Source organism: Rhinoderma darwinii, chromosome 1 (genome assembly GCF_050947455.1).
Source record: "Rhinoderma darwinii isolate aRhiDar2 chromosome 1, aRhiDar2.hap1, whole genome shotgun sequence".
Taxonomy (NCBI): domain Eukaryota; kingdom Metazoa; phylum Chordata; class Amphibia; order Anura; family Rhinodermatidae; genus Rhinoderma; species Rhinoderma darwinii.
In genome coordinates this window covers 391,680,924-391,707,869 of record NC_134687.1, presented here as the reverse complement: position 1 = coordinate 391,707,869, position 26,946 = coordinate 391,680,924, and the positions used below count along the sequence as shown (strand labels likewise).

Genomic DNA, 26,946 nt, shown 5'->3' with positions numbered 1-26,946 from the left:
CCCTGGCTGTTACAACTTTCTAGGATGCACCATTGCCTTGTGGCACTATTTACAAAGGGGGGGGGGGGGCTTTGGTGCATTTTCTACTAAGGGGGGCCGTGCCACTATGTACACAAGGGAGGTGGGCTGTATAGCACTATATACAGTGGGGGCTGTGTGGCACTATCTATAAGGGGGAGGTGGGGACACTGTCTATAGGCTTGGCTATATAGAACTGTCTACAGAGTGGCTGTAAGGCACATTCTACAGGGGGCACTATTTATAAGTGGGGCTGCTTGTGACACCCGGGGGGCCCCCAGTCAAGAGTTTGCTATGGGGCCCAGTCTTTCCAAATTACGCCCCTGATGTGTATCCTGCCGTTTTCCCCTCCAATTGCCAGTTTTTCCTGAACTTTGTGGTAAGAGACTAGCTGCTATGTAGGTCTCCCACACAAGGAATTCCTGCTCTTCTAGCTCCAGCAGTAGTAGAATTACTAAAAGTAGTGTGCGCCTCTGCAGCGATTCCCTCTTCACAGAACTCTATGTGCACATTCAGCATATACACAGTACTTCTGCATGCTTTATACAATGGGCCTTATTGGCAGATTTATGCCCACAGTTGCCCATGTCATTCTAGTATGATGCAGTTTGCTCAAAATTTATATTTACATATATAATCTGTAAAATGGTTCAGTCAAGGCACTGGGTAGGCAACATGAGAAGTTTATGGCTATGCAGGAAAGCTAACCAAAATATACATGAGTCAGAAAGGCCTTAGGGTACATTGGATTAAAACATTTATTTTACAATATAAAAAAAAACCTTGATCAAAATAAAAACATTTTAACAGTACTAAAACAACGCATCTTCATGGTGATATTTCCCAGCATATAGTCACGATCCTGCAGCATATTCACAACATAAAGAACCTCAAAGTAAAAGATGAGAACAGGTGCCTAGTGTCTTAAAATATAAAGTCTTTGTAAAACTACACTAGAGGATAGCTAGCAGATGTGGCAACTCCGCAGTGATTGCCCCGGTCTTTGGCAATGTAAACATAACCTTTGTCACCCCACTTCTCACTCCAGCTAAAGAGAAAGAGAAAAAATGTAAATAAAATTAACACATTACAAAGGAAGTCGAGAAGCACATTTTTCTGGAATTTGCTACTTTTGTCAATGAGGTAGAGATAAGGGGCTTGCCCATTAGTGACATTTAGGATATCACAGGATATACCAGATAGATGCAGGTCCCACCTCTAGAATTGGGCATCTTAAACCCTGTTCTAGCTGTGTTCCTGCTGACTTGTGATTTCGGACCAAAGCTGTGTAGCTCGCTGAGCTACGCTGTTTCCGTGACTCCCATCGTAGTGAATGGCAGTTACGGAAACAGCGTAGCTCAGCGAGGAATACGGTTTTCCTAATAGTCAGAAATCACAAGAGTCAGCGGGAACACAGCTAGAACAGGGTTTAAGGGGCCCAATTTGATAGTTGCAGGTCCCAAAGGTGGGACCCGCAACTGACATTTATGACATATCCTGTGGATGCCAAATGTCCCTAATGGGAAAACTCCTTTAACATCCCCTATAATAAAAAGTATAAGAGAACCTTTAGTAGCATGGAATTCTTAAATTGCTGACAGCACTTAATACTGGATGGGAAGTGTAGCATAGAGATGCCCATGTGGTCAGTCATGAAATCTAGGTTTGATGTCCATGCATTGCAATCACAAGTGCTATGATAGTGGCATCTTCAGGCTCTTTGCACTGAATGCAGCTAGGCCCCTTCCTCTGTATTACAAATCGTGTCCGATCAGGTGTCTGTCATGCCATTACTACAGACTTCTTGGTCATAAAGCACTGTCAGTAGACTCACCATTGCAAATTTACATTAAAGGGAGCCTGAACAGTCTAATACATAACTGCCCAAAAAATGCTACACAGCATGTATCAGCTTTTATTGGTTTCATTATGCAACGTCCTTCATACTAGGCTACAATCTTATTTTCAATTATTAGATCATAGATAAAATATATGCCGAATTGTGCAAAAATAAAACTCAATTTTCCCACACTAAAGTAGAGCTAGTTGGGGCACCTTTCTACACAGGTCAATAAATGGGCAGGCTGACACTTTTCCATTGTCACCAGCTGAATTTGTTTTACTGTGGCTTGTTAAGTCAGAATTCTACCTACCTGTTTTTAATTATCCAATATTTCTTTCCATCAACATCCTCTCCTTTAAATCCATAGCCAACAACAAGGACACCATGATCCAAGTCTGTGCTGCTGCACTCAGGCTCATAGTATATACCTTTGAGAAAAAGAATGGTCAGTTCATGGTGATTGACAAATCCGCATAAAGTTTAAGTGTATGCTAAATCTGACATTCAAGACATGTTACACTTTTCCTTATGCCACCCTACATACTTTGCACCAAAACAGCAAACGCCATTAATATATTTGGTGCAGTTTTTTGGCAACTTTAAGAAAAAAAAAATATATAAATAAAAAAAAGTGTAAAGAGGCCAAAACAAACTTTTCACGAGCATAATTTGAGCTAGAATTCGATTTGATTAGTAAGCCTCCCAATGTATAACAAGACTGGTAGAACACTCACCACCCTGATAGAACTGAAATGATTGATGTCCAGCATCAATGGCCACAGATACAGGCCCAACGGAAGCCACAGCTTTCATTAACTCCTTCTCGTTACCAGACTTTATATCCATGAAACCAGTATCATTTGCAGAATTGTTATCAGGATCGTATTTACAATCTTGGTCATCCTGGAAGGAAAAGCAAAAGGTCAGCTATTGCTTACAACATTGTAGGTAAACAGAAAATGCCACCATGAAAACCACAGGGATGAGATGGGCTTACCTTGCCAATGTATGGATAAGAGTCTTCAGAATCAATGCCCTTGTTGTCCAAAACATATTGGAAAGCTTGATCCATGAGCCCGCCATTGCAACCTTCATTACCTTCTGGTTTAGAGCAGTCCACGAGGTTTTGTTCACTTAGAGACACAAGTTTTCCAGCCTGTCTAAAGTGCTGTCCTTCTAGAGCTCCAGTGGAACTGAATGCCCAGCATGAGCCACACTGACCCTAAACACAAATAGTTGTCAACTCTTCATTACTACCAAATTATATACATTTTTATATAACAAAACCCCCAAGCCGGAAGAACCAGCCAGTGATAACTTAGATTTATGCAAACTTGGGGTTCACATTAATAATAATCTTTATTTATATAGCGCCACATATTACACAGCACTTTACAATTTAGAGGGAACATAACAGACATTAGTGACAAAGCGAATTTACACTTCAGACAGGAGGCTTGAGGACCCTGCTCGCAAGAGCTTACAATCTATAAGGAAATAAGGGAGACACAAAGTGTAAGAGTGTTTGTTCAATACAATGGTCCAGCCATTTTTATACACATGGGTCGTACACAAAGATTTGATCCCAGCCAGTATCCGTGTATGACGGACATGAAGTGCATTAGGGTGCAAGGAGTGAGAGAATCTTATTCTGATGACTAATGGGACCAAGGAAAGGAGTCAGATTAGGGAATGTTATAGGCCTGTCTAAAAAGATGTGTTTTCAGGGCACGTTTAAAACTGTCGACATTGGGAATTAATCTGATTGTCTGGGGTAGCACATTCCAGAGGACGGGTGCAGCACGAGAAAAATCTTGGAGTTTAATCTAAGGTCGTTGGCAGAACGTAGAGCCCGAGTAGGGTGGTGGACAGAGATGTAAGGAGGTGCAGCACTGGGGAGAGCTTTGTGGGTGAGTGTAATAAGTTCGAATTGTATTCTGAAGGGTATGGGCAACCAGTGCAGTGACTGGCACAGATTAGAGGCGTTTGTGTAGCGGTTTGTCAGAAAGAGGAGCCTGGCTGCTGCATTGAGGATAGATTGGAGAGGGGAGAGTTTAGCGAGTGGAAGACAGACTAGTAATGAGTTACAGTAGTCAAGACAAGAGTCAATCAGAGCAACAATGAGTTCTGCATTAATGAATGTTTTTTTTTATGCAGAGCAGGAGTATGAAATTCTATTAGTGGGAAAATTGTTTTACAGACCTGAAGTCACTACTTAGAGGCTCTCATCTACATTAGAGTGCCTATTAGACTAGGTAGGAGATAGGGCAGTTATAAACTGGTGACAGAGCCTTAGGCCTCATGCACACGACCGTGTTCGGTCCGTGATATACGGTCCGCATGTCGGCCGCTTGTCCCGGACCGTACAAAGTACAGGGAGCCGGGCTCCTAGCATCATACTTATCTATGACGCTAGGTGTCACTGCCTATCCACGTAACTACTGTCACACACTAACACATGATTACAGTACGGGACAGTAGTTCCGGACAGGCAGTGACCCCTATCGTCATAGATAAGTGTGATGCTAGGAGCCCGACTCCCTGCACTGTGTTCGGTCCGGGACATGCAGCCGACATGCGGACCGTATATCACGGACCGAACACTGTCGTGTGCATGGGGCCTTAGACTTGTAGCAAAAAGTAATAAAATGCGGCTTTCTGCCACATGACCAATGAAATACATACCTGATCTTTAACTGGTGTTACATATCCTTCGTTGCGCCAGTCAACACTCTTGGGGGGTTCATAGTTGTTTGGAGACATAAAGGCTGACCCTCTTAACCTATCAGGCTTGTTTGTGTAGCCGTTCATTAGCTGTCTGAATTCTTCTGTAGTCTAAAACAGAATGGGAGTTAGATTAGGACATGCACATAGGCTAAAGAGACTTAATTATATTGCATTTACAATGGAGATGGAACTTTGAGTGGCTATATGAGAGACTAGCACTCCTAGTGATCACAAGCTCCCAACGCAACAAACATCCATCAGAGAAAGTATTAAATCACTCAGGCCCCGTGCAAACAAACGTGCTTTTGCGTCCGCAATTCCCAAAAATATGCAGGAGAATTGCAACCCCATTCATTTCTGTGGGCCCATGCATACGACTGTTCTTCAGGAGCCTGGCCCGCAGAAAGAACGGCCATGTTCTGCGGCCCAGGCTCAAACAAAATAATGGACGCGGCCATGTGCACGGCCCGCGATTTGCGGGCTGCTCGTGGGTGACTGCGTGGCGGGCTGATCCAAAAACTAGACACGTGCACACGGCTATGGTCATGTGCATGAGGCCTTAGCCATCAAGTTACCATCTATTACCACAATAAAGACCCCTCCCCCACCCACTTAAAAGCAATTCTTACTTGCATAAGAATTCTAAGTGGCTCCTGCCACATTGGGGCAAAGACACCAACAAAAACTAACCCTCAAACTCACCATATCACCAAAATGATTCATGCCAAGCCTGTAAGTGTGTTTTCCCATGGAGTATTCCATGTTGTGTATTTCAATGGTCTTCAGATTTTTCTCCCATACCATTCTCCTCCAGCCAGCTTCCTTCTGTAAATGAGATCAAATTATATTACCAAACCTGCAAATTTAATTCTAGTAAGACAAATATGCATAGGACTTCACAAGTCAAAAATAAAAAAAAAAGTATTCCACCCACATGCATATAGTTTGTACAAGAAACCTATAATCTTGAATGTAAAAACTACATTAACCCTTTGCAGCAACGTATCTCTCCTACAGACTTCTTCCCACTCAAAGTGATACACAGATCAGTGCGGTTACACTTATACAACGATTCGGATGAGCACCGCTTTTTGGGCCCATGTTAATATTCACAATAACTTGACGTTGTTGGGTTTTTCTGAGTGAATTCAAAGTAATGACTCCATGTAGAATTGGTACGAATGTGGAGTCAATGAACCACATGTGTACCTTGCATAATAGGTGGTCGTGCTACTTACCAGTGCATAGGACTTGGAGTAGAAACTCATGAACTGCTGCCAGTGCGGATCCAGTGTCGGGTCATTTGTAGGAGCCGCAAGAACCGTAGTTAAACAGAGCCCGATGGCAAGTATGTATAGCGTCATGGTTACTGTTAAGAGCATAGGAGAAAGAGTTCATTAGTATTACATCAGAACACGGTTTGACACTAGTATAGATGAATGAAGGCAGAATGAGGCGGGTCAATAGCTGTGTAAAGCTTAAATGGAAAGTGGGGGAGGGGTAATTTATTACACAATACATGTGCAGAATGGGGCAGGAGACAGCTGTTACTCTGTAAGGACACGTAAACAATGCCTACAACGCCGAGATCAGCACTCAGGAACTTTATTCAAATCTTGAAGACTTCAATAGATGTTCCCTCATTGGATCTTCACATGATAGAAGTCTAATAACCATCAAAATATAAAGCCAGTGCAACACCCAGTCACCCATACCAATAATAGGCGGTTTCTGGTTATACCGGCAGATGTTTACTAGCACAGGCAGGACATACCTGCCAGGGGAGAACAGCAGACATATGTAACAGAATGGGCTGCTACCAGGTTTCTGATATACATTAAAAATAAATGCACATTTCTGCTTTACAGAGCAGCCACATACCATGGTAACCGATATTATACAGAGGTGACTTACTTTTAAAGAGGAAGGAATTGGTTTGAGTGCCATCTTAATGTAAGCCATTTGTACGATCAGTCTGATCATTGTCTATGACAAACTTCACATTTCCTTGAAGTGATGATTAGTACCATGATAGGCCAGTAGCTTCATAAAGACACTCCACATGGAAAGCATCTCAATACAGTGCCCACTAGTCTCATTCATTCCATATAAACCTATAGGCTGAGCTGTAGAGCATACAGAGAGCCTGAACAAGGAGAGGACGGACATTCCCAAGACCCCCTCCCCCACCATGTGTGCACAATAGAACACCCCCACCTGTGGTGCCTACATGGGACAGGAAGCTTAGGGTCAGGTCAGTTGGATGTACAAGCCACGACCCAGGGCGACAACAAAGTGAGGACGACTGCATGGCCCAGAACAGCTGACTCATCAGCCGGAGCAGGGAGGGACAAGAATAGCTTCACTGCAGGGCAATGGAGGCCACTAACGGGTATCGCCCTGAACTCCGTGCAGGACTGGCATAGAATGATGCCAGAGGGTAACGTTATACAACATAGATTGGAACGGATCACTATTAAGAGCAGATAGACCAGCCAATACACCTTCATAGCGCCAGATACGGATAAACCGAGCGCATTACACACAACACAGCCACTCCGACCGGCGAGTACTGACCACACGGATAACCCTCTGTCTCCAGTGGAAATTACGACCAACAAAACACGTTCCAGGCATTCCACGGCGCCCCTCCTCCACCACCCATCCTACAACATACCTCACCGCAGTATCACTCGCTGGGAATTGCAGGCATTGTCCGGCGCCGGCGTACATATATAGCGTGGTAGTGGCCCCGCCCCCAAGTCGAATCCCGCCGCAGGATTGGCTGATTGTATGGCTGCGGGGCTCATGTGACTGTCGAGCGCGTGACTCTTCGTGTTGTTGTGGTGTGAGGACGAGGGGCGGGGCTGAGTGATGTGCTGGTTTACATACATACGGTATTTCTCCATGCTCAATAGTCAATAATGTATAGTGAAGGGAAGTTAGAATAAAATGCGTGCACTTCATGTATTACATCTTTCCTTGGACATACAACTGCTTAATGCATCATATTTAATATGCTTTGTCAGGGTTTCACAATTACGTAATACAGTAAAAAATAGTGCGTTACCGTAACAAACTTATGACAGGCTAGACTTGTCCAACAGCCTTTCGTTTGCACACGTTGCTGGCGATTTACAAAATGTGGGACCTTTTATAACATGGCATAACGCCCCAACATCAGGAGAAAGGATGTGACAGAATTTAAGGGTGTATTCACACATGCAGGTTTTGTACAGGTTGTCTGTTTTCTCTTGCTTTATGATATACACCTGGTTTTGGCAACTAAAACTTGATAGAAAGAAACTGATCAAAACCTACATGTGTGAATACCCTCTTAAATAAATCTGTAGTATCTGTAAAAATAAAAAAATAACCAAAGTAGTAGACACATGCGGGAACAGATGTCGGAACTAGTTTTGTATTTACCCTGTCACTCTTCTGCTTGATACTGAATAATTCCTGTGGTAAAAATTTCTGCTTAAAAAATCATTTCTTAAAATAATGGACGCTTGGGCACGGTGTGTTTTACGGTCGGTTTGTACACTATGAATGCGCAATTCAGCAAATATAAATGTCCACAAGGTCGGCGTGGTCGACCCGGATATTCCTGCGGTTCTAATGAACACAACTCGCCATTAGGTTCTATGTCCAGTTTAGTAGAACAGTTGGAGGTCCGGGTATTGCAGCTGTAATACTGATGCTAAAATGGCCCCACTTCATGACCGTTGTGACAGGGTTCCGGCGTTTTGACGGAATCAATAGCGCAGTCGACTGTTTTGTTCCGGAACCCTGTCACAACGGTGACAGACGGAAACCATTAGCTACGTTTCCGTCACCATTGACTTCAATGGTGAGGGAGACGGAAGCTAAGCTTTCCACTTGACTTTCCGCTGAGGAAACCTCTGACAGAACCCCTCAGCGGAAACGAACAGTGATGTGAACAGGGCCTTAGTTTAGAAATATATTCAGCTTTCAACATATTTAACTTTGTAAAAAGGGGTAACACAAATCGAATTTATGGACAAACCCGAAAATGTTGTATTAGTTCATATGCTTTATGCTCAGAAGCAAATCCTGACCGATTTTTAGTGCTGGTAAGTAGTTGTTTTGTAACAGTGCCCTCCCCCTCCCCCTCCCCCACCCAATATCTGTGAAACCCGAGACACAGATCAGCATTAGTTCTAGGCTCACTTATCTCCCACACTACTGCGAATGCACGTATGAATGTAAGGCTAAGTTCACATCTCGTTTTCACTGTACGTCTGATGTGCACGTTTTGACATGAAAAAACTGTGTGAAAACGTGTACCACAGCGCGTACATTGGTTTCTATGGTCAGGACGGACGCCCTAAGGCTGGGTTCACACGAGCACATTACATCCGTAAAGGACGGAACATATTTCGGCCGCAAGTCCTGGACCGAACACACTGCAGGGAGCCGGTCTCCTAGCATCATAGTTATGTACGACGCTAGGAGTCCCTGCCTCTCCGTGGTACTACTGTCCTGTACTGAAAACATGATTACACTACGGGACAGTTGTCCTGCAGAGAGGCAGGGACTCCTAGCGTCGTACATAACTATGATGCTAGGAGCCCGGCTCCCTGCAGTGTGTTCGGTCCGGGACTTGCAGCCGAAATACGTTCCGTCCTTTACGGACCGAACATGCTCGTGTGAACCCAGCCTAAGGGTATGTTCACACGGCAGCGTCCGTAACGGCTGAAATTACGGGGATGTTTTCAGGAGGAAACATCCCCGTAATTTCAGCCGTAACGTCATGTGCAGGCGCTTGAACGCCGCGTCCATTACGGACGTAATTGGCGCTGCTTTTCATTGGAGTCAATGAATAACGGCTCCAATTACACCCCAAGAAGTGACAGGTCACTTCTTTGACGCGGGTGTCTATTTACGCTCCGTCTTTTGACAGCGGCGCGTAAATATACGCCTCGTGTGAACAGACAAACGTCAGCCTATTGCTTTCAATGGGCAGATGTTTACCAACACTATTGAGGCGCATTTTCGGACGTAATTCGAGGCGTAAAATGCCCGAATTACTTCTGTAAATAGTGTGTGTGAACATACCCTAAGGGTATGTGCACACACACTAAATACGTCCGTAATTGACGGACGTATTTCGGCCGCAAGTCCCGGACCGAACACTCTGCAGGGAGCCGGGCTCCTAGCATCATAGTTATGCACGATGCTAGGAGTCCCTGCCTCGCTGCAGGACAACTGTCCCGTACTGTAATCATGTTTTCAGTACGGGACAGTAGTTCCACGGAGAGGCAGGGACTCCTAGCATCGTACATAAGTATGATGCTAGGAGCCCGGCTCCCTGCACTGTGTTCGGTCCGGTACTTGCGGCCGAAATACGTCCGTCCATTACGGACGTAATTAGTGTGTGTGCACATACCCTTATGGTGTAGTTTGTGCACACGTTTTGTGTGCTTACATTCTATTCTTTTTTTTCCCCATGTCCTGAAAAGCTTAGTCTACTATGCTTTTCAGTACTTTTCCAAAACTTATACCCCATGTACACGTTTTTATTTGTATTGAAGTCAATGGCGACCTATGCAATCTTAAACCCTACATACATAAAACGTATACATTTTTGTCACCATATATGGGAAATCTTGACTTTACAAAGTTTGATTTAGCTCAAGAACAAAAAAAGTATAAGTTTTTAGACGAACGGACACAAATGTATAAAAACGTATATGACGTATACTACAAAAAAAGTGTATGTTACAAATGCATAAGTTTTTGTAACTTTAAAAACGTATACGTCGTCGAATACCACAAACGTGTGCACAAAACGAGATGTGAGCTTAGCCTAATGTGAATGGAAACAAGACATGGCTAGACCAACATATTCTCTACCTGAGGACCGTTGGCTTCACAAGTAGCGTTTTTGTGGCAAAAAAAAGCTGCGGCAAAATGTTAGCTTGAAGTTCATGGAGAGATATAAAACACACTACAAGCATTGCATTTTTAGGTGGCGTTTTTTTTCTTTAGACTTGCGTTTTTGGCTCAGTGGCGTTTTTTCAAAATCTAGCAAGGATTGCGTTGGCATTTTTTTCAGACCTCCATAGTTTCTTTTTCCTTTTTGAAAAACTGCATTCATTGAGTGTTGCATTTATTTTTGTCACGTTTTGTGTGCCTTTTTTTCCTAATAAATCATGTGTTGCAAAATATGTGCATTACATCATCTTTGAATTACATGATTTGCAATATGAAAAATGCCACATAAAAAAACCACAGGTAGTAAAACACATTATTGGCAAATAACGCCATAAAAAACACCATAAAAAAATGCATGTACCGTTTTACTAAAAACGTGAGTGTTTATAGATGCATTATTTTTTCCCCAAACGTGTGACCCGTAAAGTGTGTGTGAAGGAAGCCTAAGGCCCCATGCACACGATCGTAGATTTCGTGCGTAATTACAGACCGTAATTACGAACCCATTCATTTCTACGGCCGACAGATACCTTCCCGTATATTTACGGGAAAGTGTCCGTGTCATAGAAAGGCTCCGCAAAAGATCGGACATGTCCTATTTTTTGGGGTTTTTACGGACCGTGCTCCCATACTTCATAATGGGAGCACGGCCCACAAATGCGGGTGGTTGTCGGCGGCTGTCAGCGGCCGGCCGTGCCCGTAATCACGGACCGTGTGGATGGGGCCTAAGGCACGGGACATGGGACAGAATTGCCGCCTGGAATTTCTGTGTAAAAAATCCACAGCAGTTACGCAAGTTAAACTGTAAGGGTATGTTCACACGATGAGAGGCATTTACGTGTGAAAAGACAGACTGTTAACAGCTGCCTCGTTTCACACGTAAATGCTCCTCGAATTTTGCGAGCCGTCTGAGACGCTCGTAAATCTTGAGCTGTGCTTCATTGAGTTCAATGAAGAACAGCTCAAATTACGTGGCAAAGAAGTGCCCTGCACTTCTTTGCCGAGGCAGTCCATTTACGCGTCGTCGTTTGACAGCTGTCAAATGACGACGCGTAAATTACAGGTCGTCTGCACAATACATCGGCAAACCCATTCAAATGAATGGGCAGATGTTTGCCGACGTATTGTAGCCCTATTTTTAGGCGTAAAAGGAGGCATAATACGCCTCGTTTACGTCTGAAAATAGGTCGTGTGAACCCAGCCTAATTCTGAAGATTGAGAATCTGCACTGCAGACCATTTTCCGCACGTGTTTTCTGTGTTTTTTCCCGCAGCATCTGGATGAGATTTGTTCAAATCTCATCCACTTTGCTGCTACTGTCATACGTTGTGGATGGTGCCTTCGGCGTCCTTTACACATACTTTACCTTCTATATAGTGGTTGTTCTATTGACAGAAATGTAAAAGACAGGAATTGGGGAATCGAATTCCCAATGCCTTTTCTCTCCTATTACCCAAATTGCTCACCCTTATGAAGGGAGAAATTAGGATAATAAGAATATATTAGGGAAATTATGTAAATGAAATTGGCAAATATAAAAGCCACTATTGGCCATTATAAATGGACTCCACAGAGCCTATATTTTATATTATTATTATTATTATTATTATTATTATTATTATTATTATTATTATATTATGTAAATACTGTGTTAGTGAACACCTTGGAGCTCTATGGATTGTTGGATACAAGCAGACGGCCACACAACTGATACACTTTACCAGAAGTACTGAAATTCACCCTGCACTTGGAAGTATTGTATATTTTACAAGTACAGTAGAAATCTTATCTTGTAATGCCCTGGAATAAGTGGTGAATTATAAGAGGTACATTTTCCTTATGTTCACCTACCATTCTTCTTCTATGCAGATGTATAAAGAATAACAATGTCTTCACACCTTCCTTTACTATGCAGATACAAATTTGTATGTAAACTATTGAATACAAAAACAAAGAGTAAAAGTCTAAGGGGGAGGGCCATTTCTGTCTAGCGACCCCCTGCTGGCTGCGCTCCTTTAAATGACAACAGTACGCTTGTTTTGGCTACCAAAAAGGCGCCAACAGAAATAAATAAAAACTGATAGCAAATGCAAATGTTGACTACCAGCTTGTTAAGATTCGATTTTGTATTAGTTACCACCTATGTGCATAATTTCTTTTAACATCCCCCAGTAATTGCTTGAAAATATAGTACTACATAGAGACCAGGCTGTTTTAAATGTGCGATATCTACGGGAGCGAATAGCAACCTTCATTTTACACTTATTAATAAATTTAAGCTTATTTATATGATAATCATCAATCATTAGGTAACAAAAGCCGGAATTCATCGGGCGCTGTCATCATCACATTCATATGTAAAATCTATATTTATTCAACGTACGTGTTTCAAGTTTGATGCAACCTCTTCATCAAGTACATAAAAATGGTTACATCCAGTCTGTGCTTCTAACTAGCAAATTTGGTAAATAACAGGAAATGACGCCCACCACCCGTTTATTACAAGATTTCATATGTAAAATATCCACATATAAATACATCAAACAATAAACAACAACTTCATTTGTAGATACACATAATAATTATGAGGTAGAAAATGTGTTCAAAATGTGATAGAAGGAAATGACATTGCATTTCATACCCAATAAAAAAATATATATTTTTTATATATATATATAAACCCAATAGCTAATAGAGTATACAAATAACACCTTTGTATAAAATAACTCAAACAGTGACTCTACATGTAGAATCCAAATGTGAATAAAGATGAATATTTCATTCAGCTTTTATTTCATTCATTCTTGCTCATGCAGTTTGCAATGTTCTGCCTACATATTGTAAATCACAACTACACTCGAGTAAATATACTACAAATTTGGTGGAGCAATTCCCTTAATATCAAAGAACTCACCTGTAATATTAGACTGAAAATCCGTTTTGCCCTGTTGCATCATACTGTAACACATACACTTTTTATTTTCACATCTACATGTTTCAACCAAAATACGAAAAAGCAAAGGAAACCCTTGGTAATTATTTCTTCTTTGGCCCGCTAAATTAAGTAGACTAGGAGTTATTGAATTCCTCAAGCTTGTTGCTCTTCCAAAGGTGATTCCTGGTTTCTCAGGCAAAATCTCCTGAAGCAGAGGATGCTTTTTAATATGTTATCTACCATTGATACTATGCCTAGAAGAATGGGTTGAATGGCTCCTTTTTTATCAATTTCAGCATGTTTTTTCTTGATATATCCTCCCCATAACCATCTTTTTTAGACTCCTGTTTGGGTCGTGTGGACATTGCGTCGACCACTTTGTCTGCATCGAGTCCCAAAGTTCTCAAAATCACCCAACTCTTCAACCTAAACAATCATAAGGCTGGGTTCACACGACCTATTTTCAGGCGTAAACGAGGCGTATTATGCCTCGATTTACGCCTGAAAATAGGGCTACAATACGTCGGCAAACATCTGCCCATTCATTTGAATGGGTTTGCCGACGTACTGTGCAGACAACCTGTCATTTACGCGTCGTCGTTTGACAGCTGTCAAACGACGACGCGTAAATTGACTGCCTCGGCAAAGAAGTGCAGGACACTTCTTTGCAACGTAAATTTATTTTTTTTTAAATTCTTTATTTGTTTATTTTTCAAAAGATAATGTTACATGTAATCAAGTCTACCTTGTCAGAGAACTTATTCAATACAGCAGGTTAATAATGACAACATAGACATAAAAAGTAAATAATAAATGATAAAATGAAATGAAAATAAATAAAAAATAAAAATATATATAATAAAATAAAATAATAATAAAGCAATGAAAAAGGAAACATTTCATGATACATCATATACAATAATAAGTACATAGCTATATATTTATTTAAATAAATACCAGACATCAAATCAACAACTTAGATAAGCTAGTAATACTCCCCTAGTTTAATTTTCTAAGATTTAAGTTGCACTCCCGTCAGAGAAAGTTCAAATGTACATAAAGCCCAAGAAAGAAACAGTAGACAACCAAGAAACGGTAAATAATCAATAAATAATCAATGTTGGACCCTTAGTGGAGGAAAAAGACTAACTGGGAAGAGTCTCCCCTATATTATTTTCACCTTGTGATTGCTTCCAACTACGCCAAGGAGCCCATATGTTATAGAGAATGTGTATGTGTATGCCAACTAGAGATTTCTTCCAATCTATAAATATCTTGAACATTTTCCAGCCATTCTTGTAATCCCAGGGGTTTGCCATCTAGCCAATGAAGAGGAATCAAAGCTCGTGCGACGCTCAACAAATATGTTACCAAATTGGTTTTAGAGGGGCGATATGTCTGAGAAGGCAGAGACAGCAACACCTCTGTGATTGATAATGGAGAAGAAACAAATCCAATATCTCTCAAGCACCCTTCTACTTCTGACCAAAACTTACGAATTTTGGAGCACGTCCACCAAATATGGGACATGGACCCTGTATTTGCTTGACATCTCCAACACAGATAATTTTCTATCAAATGTAATCTATATAATATTTCAGGTGTTCTATACCATCTAGCAATTAGTTTAAAGGAGCTCTCTTGCATTTTAATACAGCGCAAGAAACCATGTGCATTTTTCCCTAAAGCTTTAAGATCTGTATCTGAGAAGGTGGTATCTAGTTCTGCTTCCCACTGTCTCAAATATAATGGCACTTCAGGATGTTGAAGAGATATTATTTTATTATACAAGGAAGATAATAATTTCGGAATAGGTCTTGGTAACATAACATAGGTTTCAAACCACGAAATATCCCTTAAAGAAGGGACTGCAATGTAATTTGAGCCATTCTTCATTGAAGTCAATGAAGAGCAGCTCAAGATTACAGGCGCCAAAGACGCCTTGCATAATACGAGTAGCAGCATTTACGTCTGAAATGACGCAGCTGTTTTCTCCTGAAAACAGTCTGTCTTTTCAGACGTAAAAGCCTCTCTTCGTGTGCACATACCCTTAGGAGTGCACATGTTAAACCCCCACTCATCTAACACAAATAACCACACAATAACAATATTATGGCAAATAAATTTGTGGCACTAGCCACTCTTTATTTAAAACACATTATACAGCTCAGTTGGGTGAACCCGACCGATTGCTGCACCTCACGTAAGGACTAGGAGCCAGCGGTGCACGTGCACCTCAACTGGCTCCCCCTGAGCAACTGCTGGCTGCAGTGACCAACCTTTGTAGTTGCCCAAGTCCGTCCGAAGCGGGGACCAGCCGAGTAGCTTGTGTCCCGAACCGGGGATCAGCCGTCTAGCTTGTGTCCCGAACCGGGGATCAGCCGTCTAGCTTGTGTCCCGAACCGGGGACCAGCCGTCCAGCTTGTGTCCCCCTCACAGACGAGAAACCCTGCCGTGTAGCTGGTGGTTATCTCGCTGTGGCCCATAGATACCGACTCCATGTGTGTGAAGTGCCGCAATCCCGCCTTACAACACAGAACATTACAACAAAACTTATAATATGGGCTGGGAGGGTGGGTCTTGCTTTTCCCTGTAAACAGAAACAAAATTAGCCTGTTCTCCCTCACATTACCTGCCTTAAATCCTCCTATACTAATCCCCTTACCCAATTAACTTTACTCCCTCCCTAATTTCCTCACCCAATTGCCTTACACCTACCTTCAGGTCCAACACCATCCCATAGTTTGTTCCTTTACCTCCCCCTTAGACTACCTGACACCACAAGCCATGTGGCCAGCTCTATTTTGGATAAAGAGAAAACCCTTAAAGAGGCTCTGTCACCACATTATAAGTGCCCTATCTCCTACATAAGGAGATGGGCGCTGTAATGTAGGTGACAGTAATGCTTTTTATTTAAAAAAACGATCTATTTTCACAACGTTAGGAGCGATTTTGGTTTATGCTAATGAGCTTTCTTAATGCCCAAGTGGGCGTATTTTTACTTTCGACCAAGTGGGCGTTGTACAGAGGAGTTTATGACGCTGACCAATCGGCATCATGCACTCCTCTCCATTCATTTACACTGCACTAGCGATATAGTTATATCACTATGTGCAGCTACATACACAAACCCTAACATTACTACAGTGTCCTGATAATGAATACACATGACCATCCAGCCTGGACGTCATGTGTATTCAGAATCCTGATACTTCTGACTCTTTTCTGTGAGATTTACAGCAACGGATACGAAATCTCGTTTACCTAACGTTGTGAAAATAGATCGTTTTTTTAAATAAAAAGCATTACTGTCACCTACATTACAGCGCCGATCTCCTTATGTAGGAGATAGGGCACTTATAATGTGGTGACAGAGTCTCTTTAAAGGGAATGTGTCGCTAGAAATTATTATATTTTTTTTTTAGTTAAACAGTTAGTGTATAAATGATTAAACATTGTTCTAATTTTTTTAATTTTTTCACGAGTCAGGAAATATTATAAATTAGATTCTAATTTATAACATTTCCCAGTGCTGGTCACTAGATGGAACAATTCCCAAAATTGCAGCATTGGCATGTGGTAAAGCAACCACATTGCTTTATGCTGCAAAATTTGAGAATACACACTCGCTCTAGTGAGCTCACAGAATCCCCCCTCCCTTATCCTGGCTAGTGCCAGGAGAAAGGAGGGGATTGAACGTTCAAACCTCCTACACTGTATGTCGCCATTTTTTGAGCGAACACACAGTGTAGTAGGTTTACATACAGTAGTAATCACACACTAAAACACGTACATACACAGAAATAACTTACCTGCTCTTGCCGCCGCCGCTCCCTCCAGTCCGTCCGCTCCGTCTGCTCCCTCCGCTCCAAGTGCTTGCTTCAGAACACAAGTCCGGAAGCCGCGACCGGAAGTAGTAATCTTACTGTCCGGCCGCGGCTTCCGGTCCACAAGAAAATGGCGCCGGACGTCACTCGGCCGAAGACCTTCAATTTGGACTGTGTGGGAGCGGCGCATGCGCCGTTCCCACACAGACGGCGTACAGCATAGTGGATGGAACGGGTCCCGTTCACATTCACTATGGGGTTGTATGTGCCGTATTCCATGTCTGTATGTGTCGTTAATCGACACATACAGAGATGGAAAAAAAAATGGCAGCCCCCATAGACAAGAAAAAGTTAAAAAATAAAAAAAAGTAAAACACAAACACACAAATAAATAAAAAATGTTTTAATAAAACACTAAAAGCAAATTGATATAAAAAAATTTTTTTCGCGACACTCGTCCTTTAACATGCATTGTCCCTATTCCTACCAAACTATCTAAGGTTCCCCACTACAACCCCTTTCTTCCTGGGGTCCACATGGCCCTTCTTATGGTTACTTATGGGCATTTTGCCAGTTCGTCACTCTTTATCATTGGTTCTGAATTACCATTCAGCTCCTCCGTTTGAACCTATTGAAAATGTGGACATAAAATTTCTTGCCTACTTTCTCAGTGCTATATCTTCTGTAAGAAGAATTCGTGAACTTCAAGCGCTATCCTATAAAGAGCCATATTTGAAAATTCTCTCACTGTTATTTTGAGAACCGTGCTAGGTTTTTTACCTAAAGTCGCTTCTGTCAGCAATATCAATTCGGAAATTATTTAGCCAGTTTTTTCTACCTTTACAGCTACAACCCCTTTCATCCTGGGGGCCACATGGCCCTCCTTATGGTTCCTGATGGGCATTTTGCCCGTTCGTCACTCTTTGTCCTTACAACAACAAGAAATTAGGAAAAATAAAAGAAAACCCAGGACTTGTAGAGGAGGGAGGACTGCTCTTGAATTCTAACTATTTATATCAAAACCCTTAAAATGGGTTCTAGAGGCCACATTTATGAACTGTTTTAGAAACTTTTTTTGACATGCTCGACAGAGGGCGTAGCTTAGTGGAAAGAGTTATGGACCAGCACATCAAGTGCAAGTCTTAAAATGCGCCACTGTGCGCCTAAACTAAGTCAACCAAGAGGTGATATAAAGAAGAGAAAAGTGTCTAGCAAGTCTTGGAAGATTCGCCAAATTTATCATACGGCATGTACCACTTTGATAAATTTGGCGCATTTTCTGACTGCCTTGTCTAAGTTTAGACTGTCTAAAACTTACACAGTATTAGTAAATCTGCCCCACTATGTAGTAGTATAAATTCAATCCCTTGGATTATGAAGGCAATCAGTTAGGGGCCAATCCCCTCTCATGTAATAAGATACGGTGTAACGTCCCCGGTCGCGGACCGCCGCCTCTCCTTACCTCCTGACGCCCGCGACCGAAGACTTCTGTCTTCCTGCCGACGTCTCCTTCCTCAGAGACGCCAGCACATGCGGCCGATCTGCTCTGAAGTGTGCTCTAGGGTGCGCACGCTCGTTCCCGGCCTTAAAGGGCCAGCGCGAGCACATGCAAATAATTACTAATTATCCCCAGATCACCCTGGACTATGAAAAGGGCCCTGCCCTTTCACTCCTTGCCTGAGCGTTGTTGTATTCCCGTGTTAGTTTTAGCAAATAGTCCCTTGGTTGTATCCTGTTCCCAGTGTTCCGTGCCCTGCTACCTGGATCCTGTTCCTGTGCCTCTTCTAGTATTGGCGTTGTATTGTGCCATCTGCCAAGCCTGCTGTCATACATCATGTCTGGTGTCATCTGCCATGCCTGTTGTCATACAACACGTCTGGTGTAATCTGCCACACCTAATATCATCCGCCACGTCTGGGGTCATCTACCACATAAAGTTCCATCTGTGCCTAAGCCTCTGCTACTGTCTGAACTCTTAAAGATACTCTTGTGCTAGGACTTTGCATTGACTTTATAGACTGTTGTTTGGCCAGCTGCTACTCTGCTACGGCGGTACGGCCTAGTGGGTCCACATACCCACAGATCATGACATACGGCCTCAAACATCTAGGTCTTTTTGAATATTTGAAAACAACGCACATGACTTTAGTGAGGAAAGGAAAATGGCAGACGTAGCACAAGTTCTTGTAAAAATAAGTCAATGTAATGTGAAAGGTGACGCAACACCTGAAATTATAGGACGTTCAGGCAGGTTAGTTATACTTTTGTGCACCTTGGGTATATAATTAAAACAAGGTGATGGATAATGTTTGACTGTGAGTAAATCTTTCTCTTTTTATTTTTTAAAGTTTTTGTATAATTACAGTTTAAGAAAATGCTGTGTATTCTTCGAAGTACTCCTTTAAAGGATCTATATACAATACCTCATAGTATGCTGCATCCAACAGAATCTTATGTGCCTTATATGTATATTAGCTAGACAATCTAAAACTAACGTCCCTCCGCCCTTGTTAGCAAAGCGGATGAAAATCTGATCATTGTTATTTTTTTATGAATTCTATATTTAGAATTTTACAAGGTGTAATATGCTCTAGTAATTAGGCTAGTCTACATAGGCATGCAGGCCAGTACAACAAGGACACCAAATTCTGTAGACATAAGTAACAAATTTGGTAAATGAGAAATAAATAGGAAAAATAACTAGTTTTGCCAATGCTTTTTCTTTAATGAGGTGAGGGCAAGACATACTTGGCGGGATAAATTATCACAATTTCTCAACAGATAGGTGTTCGATTAATAGTTCATAACTCATTAGGCACCATGGAATGAAAAGTTTCGATAAAGTTCCCCCTATGCTGAAACGGGTATAATGTGGATTTAGGTTTCACTTAAATGTGAACTGGCGTTTTTTCAGTAAGATCAGTGATTGGTTGACCTGAAATATCAACTGGATTTTTTATCAAATTTTTCCTTAGTAATGCAAAGTGACATGTAAGTGTTAGAAAAAAAATTCAAAACTGTCTGGTAAGGAAGAAGGCAAAATTATAAACCTTTCATCACAAGTTTTTTTTATTTATAATCCCTCAAAGTATAGGGGGCCAAATTAAAGAGTTTTACTTTTTGTTCTTTTTCTTGTTGTTGCTGCTCAAAAGTTTTTTTTCTATTTTTATTCCCTTTATTCCTTCCTCCTTTACAACTGCTGGGTTTTCTTTTCATTTTCCCAATTTTTAGTTGTTGTAAGGACAATGATTGTGTAGGTTGAAGAATTGGGTAATTTTGGGAACTTCAGGACTTGATCCGGACAAAGTTATTAGTGCAATGTCCACACGACCCAAACTAGAGTCTAAAAAGAGAAAATGAGATGGAATTGATGGAAAAAGTAGCTTGCTGCGTTTGGTTGAATTTGAGCAGAAATTATATCCCTGAACACTTCCGAATTTATCCATCTGCTTCTTTCTTCAGTCACATCATCAATAAACATTAGTGACCCAGTGCCTTTGGCAGCCATGCATGCCCATGCCATCACGCTGCCTCCACCATGTTTTACAGAGTATGTGGTGCGCTTTGGATCATGAGCCGTTCCAAGCCTTCTCCATACTTTCTTCCTCCCATCATTCTGGTACAGGTTGATCTTAGTTTCATCTGTGCAAAGAATGCTGTTTCAGCACTGAGCGGCTTCTTTAGATGTTGTTTGGCAAAGTCTAATCTGGCCTTAATATTTTTGAGGCTGATTAATGGTTTGCACCTTGTGATGAACCCTCTTTATTTGCTCTTATGGTCTTCTCTTTATGGTAGACTTATATACTGATACACCTACTTCCAGGAGAGTGTTCTTCACTTGGGTAGATGTTGTGAAGGGGTTTTTCTTCACCATAGATAGGATTCTGCGATCATCCACCACTGTTGTCTTCTGTGGACGTCCAGGCCTTTTGGAGTACACAAGATCACCAGTGCGCTCTTTTTTTTCAAGACTGTACCAAACTGTTGATTTGGCCACTCCTAACATTTGTGCTCTCTCTCTGATGGATTTCTTCATTTTTTTCAGCCTAACGATGGTCTGTTTCTCTTGCATGGAGAGCTCCTTGGACCTCATGTTGTGGGTTCACAGCAACAGCTTCCAAATGCAAATGCCACACCTTGAATCAACTCCAGACCTTTACCTGCTTAATTATTAATGTATTAATGAGGGAATAGCCCCTGCAGCCCATTAAATAGCTTTTGAGATAATTGTCCAATTACCTTTGGTCCCTTGAAAAAGAGGCAGCTACATATTAAAGAGCTGTAATTTCTAAACCCTTTCTCAAATTAGGATGTGAAACCCTCAAATTAAAGCTGAGAATCTGCACTTGAAAACCCATATTAATTATATAACTGAATATTCAATATGTTTTGGTAAACAGCTAAAATGCCAAAACTTGTGTCACTGTCCAAATAATTCTGGACCTAACTGTAAGTATTGCAGTGTATTACAACAGCGATCAGACAGCTGGACCTTCAAGTTCCCTAGTGGGACTAAAAAAAAAAGTAAAAAAAAGTAAAACAAAATGTTTTACAAAACGAAAAAAATTGCAAGTGATAAAATAAAAAATTGCCCTTTTTCCCTTATGAAGTCCTTTATAATTATTTTTTTTAAAAAAAACAATAGGAAATAACTATACATAATTAGCCTGAACTATAGAAATATTATGTTATTTATCCCGCACGGTGAACGCTGTTCAAAAAATTATAAAAAAGCAATACCAGAATTGCTGTTTTTTGGTCACCCCACCTCTCAAAAAAAAGAATAAAAATTGATCAAAAAGTTGCATGTACCCTAAAATGGTACCAATGAAAACTACAGATTGTTCCGTTAAAAATAAGCCCTCATACAGCTCAGTAGAATAAAAATGTAAAAAGTTATGGCTCTCAGAATACGGCGACACAAAAGGTGCAGAGTTAGTTCCAAAAGGGGGATAAGATTGGGCACGATTTATCAGTGCGATACCTGCCACACATCTGCGGATTATTTATTTATCCCATTATTATACCCTCTTATTATGCCCTGATGTACTCTGCACAGCTTACATATGCCCCACAATATAAACTGAAATACCAGTAAAATCCTAAACAGAACTAATACCACGCAAAATCTGCGCTCCAAAATCTAAATAGCTCCCTCCCTTCTGAGCCCTACAGTGTTCTAAAACAGCAGTAAATGCCCACATATATGTCATTCCCATACCCGGGAGAACCCACTTAACAGTTTATGAGGTATTTGTCTTCAGTGGCACAAGCTGGACACAGCATATTGTGCACTAAAATGGCATATCAGTGGAAAATCCACTGCACATTAATTTCTAGTAAAAAACACTTTTTGGGTCAAAATACTCACTGCATCCCTAAATAAATGCCTTGAGTGGTGTAGTTTCCAAAATGGGGATCACTTCTTGGGGGTTTGTTTTACTATTTGACTTCAGAGCCCTGCAATTGTGGGCCAATTCTGCATAAAATCAACAAAATATTCCTTGCGAATATTTAAAAATCTAAGCTAAAGTGGTACCTAAAATATAATCTAATAATATGGCCCCAAAATCCTCTAGGTGCTCCTTTGATTCTGAGGCCAATGTTTGAGTCCAGTAGCACACTAGGGCCATATGTGGGATATTTCTAAAAACTGCAGAATTTGGGCAATAAATATTGATTTGTATTTCTCTGGTAAAACCTGTGTTACAGAAAAAAATGGATTAAAATAGAATTTCTGCAAAATAAAATAAATTTGTACAATTTACCTCTACTTTGCTTTAAGTCCTGTAAAATGCCTGAAGGGTTAAGAAACTTTATAAATGTTGTTTTGAATACTTGGAGGAGTGCCGTTTTTAAAATGGGGTCATTTATGGGGGTTTCTAATATATAGACCCCTTAAATCTACTTCAAACCTGAACTAGTTGCTAAAAAAATAGGTTTTAGAAATTTTTCTTACAAAATGTGAGAAATTGCTGTTAAACTTATAAGCGTTGTAACGTCCTAGAAAAATAAAAGGATGTTCAAAAAATTATGCCAACATAAAGTAGACATATGGGAAATGTGAACTAGTAACTATTTTTGTGTGGTATAACTATATGTCTTACAAGCATATATATTTACATTCGAAAAATTCACATTTTTCTAAATTTTCTCAACATTTTGGTGTTTTTCACAAACAAACCCTGAATGTAAAGAACACATTTTACCACTAACATAAAGTACAGTTTTTCATGAGAAAACAGTCTCAGAATCACTTGGATAAATAAAAGCATTCCAAAGTTATTAACACATAAAGTGACACGTCAGATTTGAAAAATGGGGTCTGAGTCTTAAAGGCATGGTGTTGCCCTAAAAACATGTTTTTTTTTAAAAAAATTAAACATTTAGTGTGTGGGTGATTAAACATTGTTCAAATTTTTTTTTTTTTTTTGGCACGAGCCATGTAATATTATAAATTATTTCTAATTTATAATACTACCCATTTTTGGCCACTAGATGGGGCTGTTCCCAAAATTGCAGCATTGCAACATTGGGTTAAAAGCCCTCGCTCTAGTGAGCTCTCAGCATCCCCCCCTCCTTTATCCTGGCTAGTGCCGGGATAAACGAGGGGTTTGAAAGGTTTAACCTGCTACACTGCGTGTCGCCATTTTTTGAGGTAACCCACAGTGTAGTAGGTTTACATACAGTAGTAAACACACACAAACACTAACATACATTGAAATCTCTTACCTGCTCCTGCCGCCGCGGCTCCCTCTGGCCCGTCCGCTCCGTTTGCTGCCGCTGTTCCATGTGCACAAGTCCGGAAGCCGCGACCGGAAGTAGTAATATTACTGTCCGGCCGCGACTTCCGGTCCACAGGAAAATGGCGCCGGACGGCGCCAATTTTGAATAGGACTGTGTGGGAGCGGCGCATGCGCAGTTCCCACACAGACGCCGTACACGGACGTGAATGGGACGGGAGCCGTTCACAGTCCCTATGGGACTGTGGCTGCCGTGTTCCATGTCTGTGTGTGTCGTTAATCGGCACACACAGAAATGGAACAAAAAATGGCAGCCCCCATAGGGAAGAAAAAGTGTAAAAATAAGAAAAAGTAAAACACAAACACACAAATGAATAAAAACGTTTTTATTAAAGCACTAACATCTTTAACATATAAAAAAAATTATTTGCCATGACACTGTTCCTTTAAAGGCGTATTCCGAGTTAAAGAGGCTCTGTCACCAGATTACACCGCGTTCCAAATTATTATGCAAATGTTATTTTTCGCTGATTTTCCTAAATAGTCGATGCAAATGACAGTCAGTATAATCTTCAAGCCATCAACCGTTGGAGTATGATGTGAATTTTATTGAAAAAATCTCCTAATGATAACAGATTTTTTTTTAGAAGTAAAAAACTCAAAATGCACTGTTTCAAATTATTATGCACAACAGAGATCAAAACATTTTAAAGGTTGTAAGAGAACTAAAATGGTAATTTGTTGAATTTGCAGCATCAGGAGGTCATATTTCCAGAAATCAAAAGCTCTTTCAATCAAAAAAAAAACTTAACAGGCCAAGTTACATGTTAACATAGGACCCCTTCTTTGATATCACCTTCACAATTCTTGCATCCATTGAATTTGTGAGTATTTGGACAGTTTCTGCTTGAATATCTTTGCAGGATGTCAGAATAACCTCCCAGAGCTTCTGTTTTGATGTGAACTGCCTCCCACCCTCATAGATATTTTGCTTGGGGATGCTCCAAAGGTTCTCAATGGGGTTGAGGTCAGGGGAACATGGGGGCCACACCATGAGTTTCTCTCCTTTTATGCCAATAGCAGCCAATGACACAGAGGTATTCTTTGCAGCATGAGATGGTGCATTGTCATGCATGAAGATAATTTTGCTACGGAAGGCACAGTTCTTCTTTTTGTACCACGGAAGAAAGTGGTCAGTCATAAACTCTACGTACTTTGCAGAGGTCATTTTCACACCGTCAGGGACCCTAAAGGGGCCTACCAGCTCTCTCCCCATGATTCCAGCCCAAAATATGACTCCGCCACCTCCTTGCTGACGTCGCAGCCTTGTTGGGACATGGTGGCCATTCACCAACCATCCACTACTCCATCCATCTGGACCATCCAGGTTGCACGGCACTCATCAGTAAACAACACTGTTTGAAAATTAGTCTACATGTATTTTTGAGCCCACTGCAACCGTTTCTGCTTGTGAGCATTGTTTAGGGGTAGCCGAATAATAGCTTTATGCACACTTGCAAACCTCTGGAGTATCCTACACCTTGAGGTTCGCGGGACTCCAGAGGCACCAGCGGTTTCAAATACCTGTTTGCTGCTTTGCAATGGCATTTTAGCAGCTGCTCTCCTAATCCTATTAATTTGTCTGGCAGAAACCTTCCTCATTATGCCTTTATCTGAACAAACCCGTCTGTGCTCTGAATCAGCCACAAATCTTTTCACAGTACGGTGGTCACGCCTAAGTTTTCTTGAAATATCCAATGTTTTCATACCTTGTCCAAGCACTATTTCATGCTTTTCGGCAGCAGAGAGATCCTTTTTCTTTCCCATATTGCTTGAAACCTGTGGCCTGCTTAATAATGTGGAACGTCCTTCTTAAGTAGTTTTCCTTTGATAGGGCACACCTGGCAAACTAATTATCACAGGTGTCTGAGATTGATTACAATGATCCAAAGAGCCCTAAGACACAATACCATCCATGAGTTTAATTGAAAAACTAATAATTAAATGTTTATGACACTTACATCCAATGTGCATAATTTGGAACATGGTGTATAAGTGCCCTATCTCCTACATAATCTGATCGGCGCTGGAATATTGATAACAGTGGTTTTTATTTTGAAAAACGATCATTTTTGAGCAAGTTCTGAACAATTTTAGATTTATGATAATTCGTTTCTTAATGCCCAACTGGGCGTTTTTTAACTTTCGACCAAGTAGGCGTTGTGTATGATGCTGATCATACACTTCTCTTTATTCCAGCCCAGCTTCTTTCACTGCACAGCGTGATCTCGCGAGATCACGCTGTGCTGTCACATACTCCCACACTAACTTTACCTAAGTGTCTTGAGAGTGAATAGACATCGCCTCCAGCCAGGATGCGATGTCTATTCACACTCTCGACATTTTGGTAAAGTTTCTGTGGGACTTACGCACACAGAACAGCGTGATCTTGCGAGATCACACTGTGCTGTGAGTACAGATGGACATGGATGACAGCACAGCGCTGTGCTGTGTGAGTAAGTGCCACAGAAACTTTACCAAAGTGTCGGCAGTGTGAATAGACATCACTTCCTGGCTGGAGGCAATGTCTATTCACTCTCAAGACACTTCAGTAAAGTTAATGTGTGAGTAAGTGACAGCACAGCGTGCTCTCACGAGATCACGCTGTGCAGTGAAAGAAGCTGGCCATGAATGAAGAGAAGTGTATGACACTGATTGGTCACTGATTGGTCAGCGTCATACACTTCTGTTTACAACGCCCACTTGGTCAAAAGTTAAAAAACGCCCAATTGGGCATTGTAGCGTCCATGGCCACAGGCCGTCGGGTTTACTCACCACCCGACGCCCGCAGCCATGGATCCGTGAACGCTGGTCCCCATCTCCTTCCTAGGA

General features: G+C 41.3%; 1 protein-coding gene across 1 annotated transcript; it reads right to left on the bottom strand.

Moving 5' to 3' along the window:
- Positions 1-758: 758 nt before the first annotated feature.
- Positions 759-7,355, bottom strand: CTSL (cathepsin L). Its single transcript, XM_075828812.1, has 8 exons — positions 7,266-7,355; positions 5,827-5,957; positions 5,291-5,413; positions 4,547-4,696; positions 2,859-3,083; positions 2,596-2,764; positions 2,172-2,289; positions 759-1,066 (listed from the first exon to the last, which is right to left on the bottom strand). Exons 2-8 carry the CDS (start codon positions 5,950-5,952, stop codon positions 967-969), a joined length of 1,011 nt encoding a protein of 336 aa, XP_075684927.1. The 5' UTR covers positions 5,953-5,957; positions 7,266-7,355; the 3' UTR covers positions 759-966.
- Between the last annotated feature and the right edge of the window lie 19,591 nt (positions 7,356-26,946).

Excerpts from the sequence above, each read along its gene's own strand:
- CTSL (XM_075828812.1), bottom strand. The coding sequence starts at position 5,952 with ATGACGCTATACATACTTGCCATCGGGCTCTGTTTAACTACGGTTCTT. Across the intron at positions 5,414-5,826 it reads ACTCCAAGTCCTATGCACTG|AAGGAAGCTGGCTGGAGGAG; the intron begins GTAAGTAGCACG and ends TCTCATTTACAG. Across the intron at positions 2,765-2,858 it reads CTTATCCATACATTGGCAAG|GATGACCAAGATTGTAAATA; the intron begins GTAAGCCCATCT and ends TTTTCCTTCCAG.